General features: G+C 37.0%; 1 protein-coding gene across 1 annotated transcript in view; it reads left to right on the plus strand.

The window, feature by feature from the left end:
• The first annotated feature begins 26 nt into the window (after positions 1-26).
• Positions 27-14,259, plus strand: part of POLQ (DNA polymerase theta) — a 124,653-nt gene continuing 110,420 nt past the window's right edge. Inside the window, 6 exon segments of the mRNA XM_007450507.1 lie at positions 27-207; positions 693-872; positions 2,824-2,954; positions 4,388-4,544; positions 6,152-6,260; positions 13,858-14,077. Coding sequence (XP_007450569.1) covers positions 27-207; positions 693-872; positions 2,824-2,954; positions 4,388-4,544; positions 6,152-6,260; positions 13,858-14,077 — 978 coding nt within the window.

Genomic DNA, 14,259 nt, shown 5'->3' on the forward strand with positions numbered 1-14,259 from the left:
CCCTGAATGGCCGAGAAGATTTCGCGATGAATCTGACGCGCTGGAGTGGGAAACGACGACGTTCAGCACCAGGCTCAGACTTCTTTTCGGGAAGTGGCGGTGACAGCAGTGACAGCCCCCTGCTCCTCTCGGGGCCGGTGCTGAGCCCGCCCCCGGGCCTGAGACGCAGCCTGAAGGACCGCGGCCGCCCGCCGGCCAGAGCTGCAGGTACTCCCAGGCACTCCGAGGGCAGCGGGCGAGGTAGGCAGCTCAGCCGGGCCCCTCGTCGGGAGGTGTCCTCACCGCGCGGAGCTCGCGCGTTTGCACGGCCTGCTAGGCTTCTACTCCTCTTTCTCAGTTTGTGACTAGGACCTGGTGCGGCACGTCACTTTCTATTGATGTGGAAGAGCTTTCAGTCCATATTCAGCGACTGTCTGGTAGTAATCTTCAAGTGGTTTCTGGGTCTTTTCGACCTTTATTTATTTACAGAAACAACTTACTAGTAGGCCAAATCACCTGTAGGGAATTCACTCCTAATAGTGCCCAGTACTCCTTACAGATCCTTATATTGTGTGTGTTTTATGTCAGGATGTACTTTAAATAGCCTCTTTACAACACATAGGAATCCCAAAACACAGTGGAAAGCAAATTACTGAAGTCTTATGTTAGAACTAAATTCAACTATTTCCTTTTTTTCTTTTTTTTCCTAAAAGGGAAATGCAAGCAGACGTTTCCTGACGATAAAGTAGACAAGCTGCTATTGGCAAATTGGGGGCTTCCTACAGCGGTTCTGGAGAAATATCACAGTTTTGGTGTAAAAAAGATGTTTGAATGGCAAGCAGAGTGCCTTTTGCTTGGACAAGTCCTGGAAGGAAAGAATTTAGTCTATTCAGGTATTCAAATTTGTGCAAGTTAATTTTTCTACTATTTTTAAGACATTATTAATGTAAAGGACACTCTATCGAGGTAAGGTGGGTGAGAGAGTGCTTTATAACTAGAGAAAGTCTTGAAATATTTGAAAAGCAGAGTTTCATCATATGCATACTTAAATTATGAAAATTCCATTAGGTGGTAGGGTGGGGGAAGGCAAAAACCCAACAATTTAAACAGAATTATCTGCCTACCATTCCTCTCAAAAAACATGTGTCCCAGAGATTCCCTGGTGGCACATTGGTTGAGAGTCCACCTGCCGATGCAGGGGACATGGGTTTGTGCCCCGGTCCGGGAAGATCCCACATGCCGCAGAGAAGCTGGGCCCGTGAGCCATGGCCGCTGAGCCTGCGCGTCCAGAGCCTGTGCTCCGCCACGGCAGAGGCCACAACAGTGAGAGGCCCGCGCACCGCAAAGAAAAAAAAAAACAGCAACAAAAAAACATATGTCCCAGAGTGAGTGTGCAGTATGAGATGTAAATGTGCTCTTCCCACACTTGATCTCAGTTGCTTTTCCAGTGTGTGAACATTTTACGTTATATGTTTATAAATTGACCTGCTTATACAGGATTGTATATACAAAACCCTATGTAATATACTTTATGAAAGGTTTATATGGGCTTTCAAGAGCAACTTTGACTTACATAATTTTTAACCGTCTGTGCTTAGTATACTGACTTTAGAATCTAATCACTTGGTAAGATGTACGTCCTTTGTATCAGTTTTCTCTGAAATGTGAGTCATCCAGATTTTCATTATGGCTGCCAAAAATAATTAGAGAGTTAACTGTCAATAGATATAAGTTCAGGCTGTTTACTGACTGTGTAACCTTGCAAATTAGTTGAGAGAGAGAAGCAGAGGGAGGGAGGGAGTGAGTGCCTACGCGCACAGGGAGCATGAGTGCCAGGGTGTGGGCTTAGAAAAGTTTTTGGCGTGTAAGAAATACTCAGTTAATGCTAACTAGTGGCAGTTGGTGGCAGTGGTAGAATAGCCTGACCGTTTCAGTTGCTTAAACAAGAACTTGGGTGTCATTCATAACTCTGCTCACCAACTCACATTAATTAATCACCAAGTGTAGTGTCTGTTACCTCAAATGTCTTGATTCTGGCTACTACTCTCTGTTCTTAGGTCCATTACCTAGTTTACTATCATCTTCTCGATTATGCAATAGTTCTCTAACTAGTTAATCTTTTCTTTCTGTTCTTGCTTTGCTCCTGCAGCCAAAAGTGATCTCTATAAAGTATAAATATGATTTTGTCATTCCTTTTCATAAAACTCACTAGTCACTTTGCATTGCTTTCAGGATAAATTCCTTACATGGTAGGATTATAAAAGTCTTCTCCATGTGGCACTTTCATATCTCTTTTTTCACTCCCCTACTTGTACTTTATACTTCAGGCTTACTAAATTACTTGCTATTATCTGAACATACCAGGCTTTCCTCTAGACCTTTACACATGCTGTTTTTTTCTCCTTGGCATTCCTTTCTTCTTGCCTTCTTTGCTCTCATAAGTTCTGTTTCCATAAACTTCCTTACAGCTCTTCTCCCTCAACTTCTATCATAGCTCCTATCACAGTGTATTAAAGCTTTTTATCTATTTCCCCAAAGCAGGGCTTTTAACTGTTCAGTACTTAAAGGAAAGGATCTTTAGGTATAAGCTAGGTACTCAGTAATATTCATCATTTATTTGATGTAAAGATTTATTTGTCTCTATTTTCACTGTGAGAGTATTTAGAAACCTGGTTTAAAGTGAGGGGCATTTCAGTGTATAAAGGTTTCAAATGCTAGCTGGGGCCTTAATGATAGTTTAGCCTTGGGCTATTTAGTTACTGGATATGATTTAAAACATTTATTAATGCAGTGTATCAAATATTACTTCTTTTTGTGATAACCTTGCCGAATAACTTGTTTTAGCTCCTACGAGTGCTGGGAAGACTCTTGTTGCTGAACTACTTATTTTGAAGCGGGTCTTGGAAACGCGGAAGAAAGCTCTATTTATTCTGCCCTTTGTCTCTGTGGCTAAAGAGAAGAAATACTATTTCCAGGTAATGTTCTTTTACTAAGTTTGAAATTGTAAAAGGCCTATTATTGGCAGCTTCGGCTTTACTCATTTGAAATGGAATTATAAAAGCAATTGGAAGATAAAATTTCTTTTATTACATCCCAATGTAGCTTTAAAAGTTGACCATTTATGAGGGGAAACTTTTAAATTACTGCATAAAGGAGAAAGGGCCATTAAATCAAAGAGCAGTCGGTGAAAATTGTGTAAAAATGTATAAACTTTTCCTTAGGAAATAGGCAGAGTACTTTAATTAGCATATAAAAGTGCAAATTAAGAATCAACCTCTTAAGTGAATAGTAGGACTAGACTGAAGCATGGAAAGGAAGTGTGTTTGAGGAAGCATATCCCATCCTGATTCAGGGCCATTTGGGAACGTTAGAGGATGAAGAACAAGATCCATTGGTGCTTATGTAAAGCTCCAAACCTGTGTTTTCTTCTCCTGTTCTCCTGCAAAAATGAATGACAACAGTATACATTTGTGTGACGCTCACTGGTCTTTAAGGTATTTTTACAAATACAATATTTCATTAAATAGAATAAATTTATTCTGATTTCTGCAGTGAAAAAATGTGATTTTGGAATACCAAGATTATTGCAGTGTAATACAAAAAATCTGAGTTCTAGTCCCAGTTTTGTCACTACCTGTGTCTTCAGGCCAGATACATAATCTGCTGGGCCTCAGTTTTTTCACTGGTAAAATGAAACTATGGGGTTAACTATGGGTTAACTTAGTAAACACTCAGAAATATTTTATTGAATGAACAGCTCTAAAATTCAGTGGTTCTATAAATCTTTTTAACAGTTATTTCAGAAGTCAAATAGCCAACAAAGCTGGCTCTACATGGTGACATCCTTTCAACTTAGACCAAAGTAACAAAATAATGATCCTTTTTATTGAGAAGGTATGTTAGTTAAAAGTTACACTAAAAAAATTAACATCAAAGTCCCATTGCATTTGACTTTTGAAACCTTTTCTTCCGTTATGTAAAAAACTAATCTTTAGTGGGATAATGAGAATATTTTCCTCACGAAGTATAAATTTGTTTCTGAAAATATTACATTAGTGTTAAAGAAAGAGTTTCTTGCTTGTTTATTAGATTAAAAATGTTAGTGCTTAAGGTAGTTTTTCTCTAATTTTAATTTCTATAAAGAGCTCTTAGAACTTATTTGATTAAGTATGCCATTTTATTTGACTCTGTCTTAATAGAAAATCTCTGTACTGAGTTTTGTCAGTTCTGAACTTCTTATTTTTAGTATATGATTCGAAAAAGAACCAGTGTGCCCTGACCAGGAATAACTAACAGTAATCTGAGAAATGTATTTGAATACTTATGTCTATGTTTTGGGAAAGAACCAGTTTAAGATTCATGAATTTCAAATATTTTCCCCTGTATTTTTCCTTTTTACTCAATTTAGAGTCTGTTTCAGGAAGTAGGAATAAAAGTAGATGGTTATATGGGCAGTACCTCTCCAACAGGGCATTTCTCTTCTTTGGATATTGCTGTCTGTACAATTGAGAGAGCCAATGGTCTGATCAATCGCCTCATAGAGGAAAATAAGATGGATCTATTAGGTAAGCAAATAAGAAAATAAGTATATACTTTCTCTTGCTATTTTTGATAGAATGGAGTGAAGCTGTTGTGATTTCTGTATGACTTATGTTTTATTCTATTGTCTGTCATCTACTTCTGGAGGTGAAAATTGGCATCTGTAATGTTAGGAACCCTGTAAAAAAAAAAAGTTTTGCATCCTACTGATGTTATTGACTCTACTTCCTTGTATTTTTGCACTTTACAAAGCATAGAGGGTATCCTTGAACCCTCAAGTCATTTCTCATTGCTTCTTTCCTATCTAAAGTTTACCAGGAATAGAAGGAAGCACCTGCCATCTCTGCAATTAGTGTATATATGTATTCGTTATCATATTCTGGTACTGTGGTATCTAGATTAGGCCTGGACCCAGAGGCTACCATTTAGCAGGCAAATGGTAGGGAGCTACAGAAACTGGCACTGTATTTGAGCTTGGAACTTTTCTACCTTAATCCTTTTTTTTTTCCTTTTCCAACCACTTGGGAAAGCCCACTATGTAGAGGTAGCAACAGGAAGAGAATGGTTATAGCAGCAATAGAAGCTGCAAGAATATCAGTTAGCTACTCATTGTTTTCCTGGTGAACTTAAATGGTAAAGTTAGGGTAGGGTAGGGGTGGGGAGTAAAATCAAAGATTAATGAGACACAGGCTCCGCTCTATAAAGCTTGGAGAGAGAAATCACATTCATCAGTTTGTATCAGAATTGTCAGATTGTGTTATATCAGATTAAGTGTTATATCTACTATACCTAGCACAGTTCTTGGCACACTAGGTAGAATAAATATTTTTTGGATGGATGAATGAATGCTGAAATAAGTCATCATACAATATGATTTGGAAATAGCTTACTGATGAGGAAAAGGATCATCATGTACCACTAGGAAATAGTCTGAAAGGTCTTTATTTTTGTAGAGGGATTCGTGCGGGGGACACTAGTGCACATGCAAACTGTGATATTATGAAAATGTTTAAAGGAGGCATTTGTTGATACAAATTTCATTACTTCTTGAGCATTATTCCAAGTGCATAGACTGGTTTGATTCTCCAAGTAGGGGAGGAGGGAGTTATGATCATATTTATGTTTTATAGTAGGGTGAGTCATTAGTCTACCATAATCAAACAAAAACATCCCCTTAAAATCATTTATTTCTTCCTGATCTGATTCTGTTTTTATAAGCACTTGCTAACATCAGTATGGTTGCCCTGGCTGTTTTCCCCATAGAAAAGTCAGCCCACTGAATAATTGTTGTGGATGTCCTTGATTTTCATTGTACATGTATTTCTACAAGGTTGCCATTTAAGAATTGTCTGAGTAACACGATGAAGTTTTTCTTGAGTTAGACCAGAGTTAGCTAATCATTGATTTTTAGATCCAGAATACATTGTGGTAAGACCACTTATTATACTTGAAATATCTTGGAAAAGAATTGTCTGCTATGTGGAATCTGATTTTTGTTTTATGGTTAGAAATTTGTATTACGTGCAGTGTATTATATGACAGTTATTTATGGTACAAGATACAAGATATTGAGTCTTAAAATTCTTGGAGTTGTGAAATTCTGTAAAAACTAGTATCTGGAAAATCTCTTTAGGAATGGTGGTTGTGGATGAATTGCATATGCTGGGGGACTCTCCCCGAGGGTATCTGCTGGAACTTCTGCTGACCAAGATTTCCTATATTACTCAGAAATCAGCATCTTGGTAAGTACCTGAAATAACTAAGTTCCTGAGATTCCAAAGAATGTTGAGAATGTGTTTGCAAAAGTGCATAATAACTAGGAGTTAAGTACATCAGAGGAGGGTAGTACTTATTTAGAACAAACTCATGTACAGCATTTCATTATTGTTCCAAAAGAAGTACTTAAGACTAAGAGTGATTTTAGATTATTTTGAAAACATTCTTAAATTTCTGACTGCTCACCACTTTTATGATAGAATTTTTAAAATCCAGTTTTTGTATTTGTTATCTGTACACACATCCTTTTTAAGTAGTCAAGGCTAATTATGAAAAATAGCATTTCTGTATCCTCTACTTTCCAGAGGTAACTATTTTCAACTCTTACAGCTTTTTTTCTTTTTAAAAAATTTTTTATTTTATTTATTTATTTTTGGCTGTGTTGGGTCTTTGTTGCTGCGTGCGGGCTTTCTCTAGTTGCGGCGAGCGGGGTCTACTCTTCATTGCGGTGCACGGGCTTCTCATTGCAGTGGCTTCTCCTGTTGCAGAGCACAGGCTCCAGGTGCATGGGCCTCAGTAGTTGCGTCACTCGGGCTCAGTAGCTGTGGCACGTGGGCTCTAGAGCTCAGGCTCAGTAGTTGTGGCGCACGGGCTTAGTTGCTCTGCGGCATGTGGGATCTTCCCAGACCAGATATTGAACCCGTGTCCCCTGCATTGGCAGGCGGATTCTTAACTGTGCCACCAGGGAAGCCCCTCTTACAGCTTTTTAAAAATTCTGTTTACACAGATATCTCTAAATATAGCTACTTGAGTTTTTAGTTTTACACATTATATATTGACTTTTTCCTATGGAAGATGAAGATCTAGCTCTTTTTTATATTCTTTACTCACTCCGCCTGATCTCCTCCTCCAGCCCCTTAGTCCTTCTTTGTCCTTTCATTATATTCCCATTCTTCAAATATACTTATGTTCTAATTTTGCTTAGTTCAGTATTCAATATTACACTATTATGACTATATAAGTGTCGTTGTCAACTGAGCCATGTGGTATATTATGATTATTTTTACTTTCTAAATAACTTTTTGTTTTCTCTGAAATTAATAAATGTCTTTTGTTTGATGAGTTGGTTTTCTATGAACTTATCATTGATTTATCTCTAGCCTCTTCCCCACTTATATAAATCTCCACCCAGTATGTTCCAGTACATTTGTTATTCTGCCCAATTTGTTTTCTTGAAGAAGTTTCTCCTAAAGCCTCCTGAGTTGTTCCAATTTAGATAGGTGGTTAATCTATATATGTGCTGTACAACAGTTATCTTGAGATCTCTTTTTATCATTATCATTCATTCCCATTGCTGTTTGCTTGAGTCAGAGCCCTCCTTTTTTGTGATCATATGTATTTCTCTTGATTCACTTTCTTATTTTAGTGGGGATATCTTCTAGGAAGTTCCACTTTATTTCAGTGTACAGGCTATTATGGGTATAAATTTTGCAAAAATTAGCATGTCTGAAAATGCCTTACAATTATTTCATAGATTTTCCAGGTACAAACGTCAAGATTTTAAACACTTTTAGAGTTTTTAACATAGTACTTCATTTTCTCATTACTATTGAGAAATGCAGTGCCATGCTAATCCTTCATCCTTTGTATAAATTTTATAAATTTATTTATTTATTTTTGGTTGCGTTGGGTCTTCGTTGCTGCGCGTGGGCTTTCTCTAGTTGTGGTGAGCGGGGGCTACTCTTACGTGCGGTGTGCGGGCTTCTCATTGCGGTGGCTTCTCTTGTTGGGGAGCACGGGCTCTAGGTGTGCGGGCTTCAGTAGTTGTGGCTTGTGGGCTTTAGAGTGCAGACTCAGTAGTTGTGGCGCACGGGCTTAGTTGCTCCCCGGCATGTGGGATCTTCCTGGACCAGGGCTCGAACCTGTGTCGCCTGCATTGGCAGGCAGATTCTGAACCACTGGGCCACCAGGGAAGCCCTGTATAAATTTTAAAATTTTTCTCTGAGAGTTTTTAAGAGATCCTTTTCTTCCTTAGTATTGTGAAATTTCACTGATGTGTCTTGGTGTTGGTCTATTTTCTAACATTGTTCTGGGTACTCAGTAGTTGCTTTCAATCTAGGAGCTCTTGTCTTTCAGTTTAGGGAGATTTTAACACATCTCTTGCAGTATGTGGGAAAACATGCAGATAGTCATCTATATTCCAAATTAGTAGGGATATAGAAGATATGACTAATACAGTTAGCAAATTTGACCTAATGGGTGTATGTAGAATATTTACCAAATAAAAGCAGTATATATATTCTTTTCAGTTACATATGAAACATTTACCAAAAAAACCCCCCTATCATGTGCTAGGCCATAAAACAACATATTTAAAGGATTTAAGTCATTTAAAATATATTCTTTGACAGCAGTGGAATTAAGCTAGAAATAACTATAAGAAAGACATAACTGAAAGATACCCACATATTTAGAAATTAATAAATAATTCTGACCCCTTTTGGGGCGGAAAAAATAATCACAGTAAAAACAGGAAGATAGTTTGGAATGAAAGTATAATAAAAATATCTCCTAATGAAATTGTGAAATGCAGCTAGAGTTGTTTTTTGTTTGTTTGTTTGTTTGTTTGTTTTTGCGGTACACGGGCCTCTCACTGTTGTGGCCTCTCCCGTTGCGGAGCACAGGCTCCGGATGCGCAGTCTTAGTGGCCATGGCTCACGGGCCTAGTCGCTCCACGGCATGTGGGATCTTCCCAGACTGGAGCATGAACCCGTGTCCCCTGCATCGGCAGGCAGACTCTCAACCACTGTGCCACCAGGGAAGCCCTAGAGTTGTTTTTAAAGGGAAATTGATAGTATACAGTGTGTATATTATTAAAGATGAGAGACTGGAAAATTAATGACTTATTCATCTCTAGAACTTAGAAAAAGAATAGTAAAATAATGCCACAGAGAGAGGGAGGAAAGAAATAATAAAGACAAGAACAAAAATTAATGAAAGAGGAAAGTCATTATCCTGAACATTAAAAAAAATTCTTCAAGACAATGAGGAAAAATACAATCTAATATATCAGTGGGTAAGGAACTTGAACAGACATTTATAAGAGGGTATCCAAATGGTGTCTAAACATGAAATGGTGCTTAATCTCATTAGTAATCAAGGAAATGTAAGTTACCTCTTCAAAGGGCTCTTACCACACACTGTCCAAGATACCTAACAGATTGACAATACTAAGTGGTAACAAAGATGTGGAACAGTAAGGAAGTCCTAGCCACAGCAATCAGACAAGAAAAAAAAAAATAAAAGGAATCCAAATTGGAAAGGAAGAAGTAAATCTGCCACTGTTTGCAGGTGACATGATAACTATACATAGAAAATCCTAAAGACACCACCAAAGTACTAGAACTCATCAATGAACTATGTAAAGTTGTAGGATACAAAATTAATATATAGAAATCTGTTGTATTTCTGTATACTGACATGAATTATCAGAGAAATTAGGAAAACAATCCTATTTATAATTGCATCAAAAAGAATAAAAATCCTAGGAATAAGTCTAACTAAGGAGGTAGAAGACCAATGCAATCCCTATCAAATTACCAATGGCATTTTTTGCAGACCTAGAGCAAAAAAATCTTAAAATTTGTATGGAAACACAAAAGACCCCGTATAGGCAAAGCAATCTTGAGAAAGAAAAATGGAGCTGGAGGAATCAGGCTCCCTGACTTCAGAGTATACTATAAAGCTTTGTTCCAGTACCATACTGTAATCAAAACAGTTTGGTACTGGCACAAAGACAGACTTATAGATCAATGGAACAGTATAGAAAGCTCAGAAATAAACCCATGCACCTATGGGCAATTAATCTACGACAAAGGCAGCAAGAGTATACAATGGAGAAAAGACTGTTTCTTTAATAAGTGGCACTGCGAAAACTGGACAGCTACATGTAAAAGAATGAAATTAGAATACTCTATAACACCATACACAAAAATAAACTCAAAATGGATTAAGGACCTAAATGTAAGACCAGATGCTATAGAATTCCTAGGGGAAAACACTCTTTGGCAGAACACTCTTTGACATAAATTGCAGCAAGATCTTTTTGGATTCACCTCCCAGAGTAATTAAAATGAAAACAAAAATTAACAGGTGGGACCTAATTAAACTTAAAAGCTTTTGCATAGCAAAGGAAACCATAAACAAAATGAAAAGACAACTCATAGAATAGGAGAAAATATTTGCAAACAAAGTGACCGACATGGGTTTAATCTCCAAAATAGACAAACAGCTCATGCAGCCCAATATCATAAAAACAAACAACCCAATAAAAAATGAGCAGAAGATCTAAATCGACATTTCTCCAAGGAAGAATACAGATGGCCAAAAAACACATGAAAAGATACTCAACATTGCTAATTATTAGAGAAATGCAAATCAAAACTACAATGATGTATCGCTTCACACAGAATCGCCATCATTAAAAAGTCTACAAACTGTAAATGTTGGAGAGGGTGTGGAGAAAAGGGAACCCTCCTACACTGTTGGTGGGAATGTATATTGGTACAGCCTCTATGTGAACAGTACGGAGGGTCCTTAAAAAACTAAAAATAGAACTATCATATGATGCAGCAATCCCACTCCTGGCCATATACCTGGAGAAAACCATAATTTGAAAAGATACATGCACCCCAGTGTTCACTGCAGCACTAATTACAGTAGCATGGAAGCAACCTAAATGTCCATCAACAGAGGAATGGATAAAGAAGATGTGGTACATATATACAATAGAGTATTACTCAGCCATAAAAAAGAACAAAATAATGCCATTTGCATGAACATGGATGGACCTAGAGATTGTCATAAGGAGTGAAGTAAGTCAGACACAGAAAGACAGGTGTCATATAATATCACTTATATATGGAATCTAATAAAAAATGATATAAATGGACTTACTTACAAAATAGAAACAGACTCACAGATCTTGAAATCAAACTTATGGTTACCATAGGGGAAATGTGGGGGGAAGTGATAAATTAGGAGATTGGGATTAACCTATACATACTACCATATATAAAATAGGGAACTAACAAGCCTGTACTGTATAGCACAGGGAACTCTACTCAATACTCTGTAATTACCTATACTGGAAAAGAATCTGAAAAAGAATAGATAAATGTATATGTATAACTGAATCACTTTGCTGTATACCTGAAACTAAAACAACATTGTAAATCAACTATACTCCAATATATATAAAAAAAAAAATCCTAGGAATAAGTCTAACTAAGGAGGTAGAAGACCTGTACTCAGAAAACTATAAGACACTGATGAAAGAAATTGAAGACAACACAAACAGATGGAAAGCTATACTGTGTTCATGGATTGGAAGAATAAATATTGTTAAAATGACCATACTACACAAGGCAAGTTACACATTTAGTGCAATCCCTTCCAAAATACCAATGGCATTTTTCACAGAACTAGAATGAAAAATTCTAAAATTTGTATGGAAACACATAAGACCCTGAATAGCCAAAACAGTCTGGAGAAAGAATAACAAAGCTGGAGACATCACACTCCCTGACTTCAGATTATAGTGCAAAGCTACAGTAATCAAAACAGTATGGTACTGGCATAAAAACAGACACATAAATCAATGAAACAGATTAGAAAGCCCAGAAATGAGCCCACACTTTTATGGGCAATTAATCTATGACAAAGGAGGCAAGAATATACAACAATGGTGAAAAGACAGCCTTTTCAATAAATGGTGTTGGTAAAACTGGATTACTGTCTCACAGCATGCACAAAAATAAATTCAAAATGGATTAAAGATTTAAATCAAGACCTGAAACCATAAAGCTTCTAGAAGAAAGCATAGGTAGTATGCTCTTTGATGTTGCTCTTAGTAATATTTTTAGGATATGTCTCCTCAGGCAAGGGAAACAAAAGTAAAAAATAAACAAATGGGACTATATCAAACTAAAAGGTTTCTGCACAGCAAAGGAAACTTTCAACAAAATGAAAAGGCTGCATACTGAGTGGGAGAAGATTTTTGCAAATGATGTATTCAGTAAGGGGTTAATATCTAAAATATATGAAGAATTCATATAACTCAACATTAAAAAAAATCCAATTAAGAAATGGGCAGAGGGTCTGAATAGACATTTTTCCAAAGAAGACATACAGATGGCCAACAGGCATATGAAAAGATGCTCAACATCGCTAATCATCAGTGAAATACAAATCAAAACCACAATGAGATATCACCTCACACCTGTCAGAATGGCTGTTATCAAAAAAGATAGCAAATAACAAGTGTGGGCAAGGATGTGGAGAAAAGAGAACCTTTGTGCACTTTCGGTGGGAATATAATTGCTGCAGCCACTATGGAAAACAGTATGGCGATTCCTCAAAAAATTAAATTGCCATATGATCCAGCAATTCTACCCCTGGGTATTTATCTGAAGTAAAACAAAAACACTAATTTGGAAAAGATGTGCACCCCTAGGTTTAGTGCAGCATTATTTACAATAGCTAAGATATGGAAGCAACCAAGTGCCCATCAATAGATGAATGGATAAAGAAAACATGGTGTATTTATATACAATGGAATATTATTCAGCCATACGAAAGAAGGAAATCCTGCCGTTTGCAACAACATGGATGGACTTAGAGGGTATTAAGTGAAATAAGTGAGACAGAGAAAGACAAATACTTTATGATTTCACTTACATGTGGAATCTAAAAATACAGAACATGGTTGGGGGTTGTGGGGAGGAAAGAAATAGGTGAGGAAGATTGAGGTATAAATTTCAGTTGCAAAATAAATGAGTCATGGATATGAAGTGTACAATGTGGGGAATATAGTTAATAACTAATAGCTTTGTGTGATGACATATTGTAACAAGACTTATGCTGATCATTTTGAAATGTATAGAAATATTGAATCACTGTGTTGTGTAACAGAAACTAACAGTGTTGTAGGTCAATTATACTTCAAAAACGAACAAACTCTTAGAAAAAGAGATCAGATTTGTGGGTTACCAGAGGCAGAGTTGGGGAGAGAAGGAGCTGAACGAATGTAGACAAAGGAACAAACTTCCTGTTATAAGATAACTAAGTACTAGGGATGTAATGTACAACATGATAAATATAATTAACACTGCTGTATGTTATATATAAAAGTCATTGACAGTAAATCCTAAGAGTTCTCATCACAAGGAAAAAACTTTTTTCTGTTTTTTTAATGTTGTATCTATATGAGATAATGGATGTTCCCAAAACTTATTGTGATAATCTTTTCATGATGTAAGTCAAATCATTATGCCGTACACCTTAAACTTATACAGTGCTGCGTGTCAATTATATCTCAATAAAACGGGGAAAAAACACACATGGATTGCAGGGGTGTAACTCTGGTACAGTCTCTTTGGAAAACAGTTGGACGTTATCTAATAAAATTAAGATAATATAAGACCCAGCAATTTTACTCCTAGGTATATACCCTAAAGAAATTTATGCACGTATATACCAAAGGACACGACCAAGAATATTGTTAGCACCATTTGTAATTAGTACTGTGTGTCTTTTAGCATCATTTTCATTTGTTTTTCACAGCCAGGCATATTTAGCCAGTCCTCTGTCTAATGCCGTGCAGATTGTTGGCATGAGTGCTACTCTCCCAAATTTGGAGCTTGTGGCTTCCTGGTTGAATGCTGAACTCTACCACACTGACTTTCGCCCTGTACCACTGCTGGAATCAGTAAAAATTGGAAATTCTATTTATGACTCTTCATTGAAGCCTGTGAGGGAATTTCAACCCATGCTGCAAGTAAAGGTAAGTCATTATTTTTATATAATTACCACCAGTACTTTTGTGTTTGATTGCATTTTCTCACAAGTTAACAGTTTTGTTTGTTTGTTTGTTTGTTTGTTTTTTGGTATACGCGGGCCTCTCACTGTTGTGGCCTCTCCTGTTGCGGAGCACAGGCTCCGGACACGCAGGCTTCAGCGGCCATG

The sequence above is a fragment of the Lipotes vexillifer genome, unplaced genomic scaffold, assembly GCF_000442215.2.
Source record: "Lipotes vexillifer unplaced genomic scaffold, Lipotes_vexillifer_v1.1 scaffold1106, whole genome shotgun sequence".
In the NCBI taxonomy this organism is placed as follows: domain Eukaryota; kingdom Metazoa; phylum Chordata; class Mammalia; order Artiodactyla; family Lipotidae; genus Lipotes; species Lipotes vexillifer.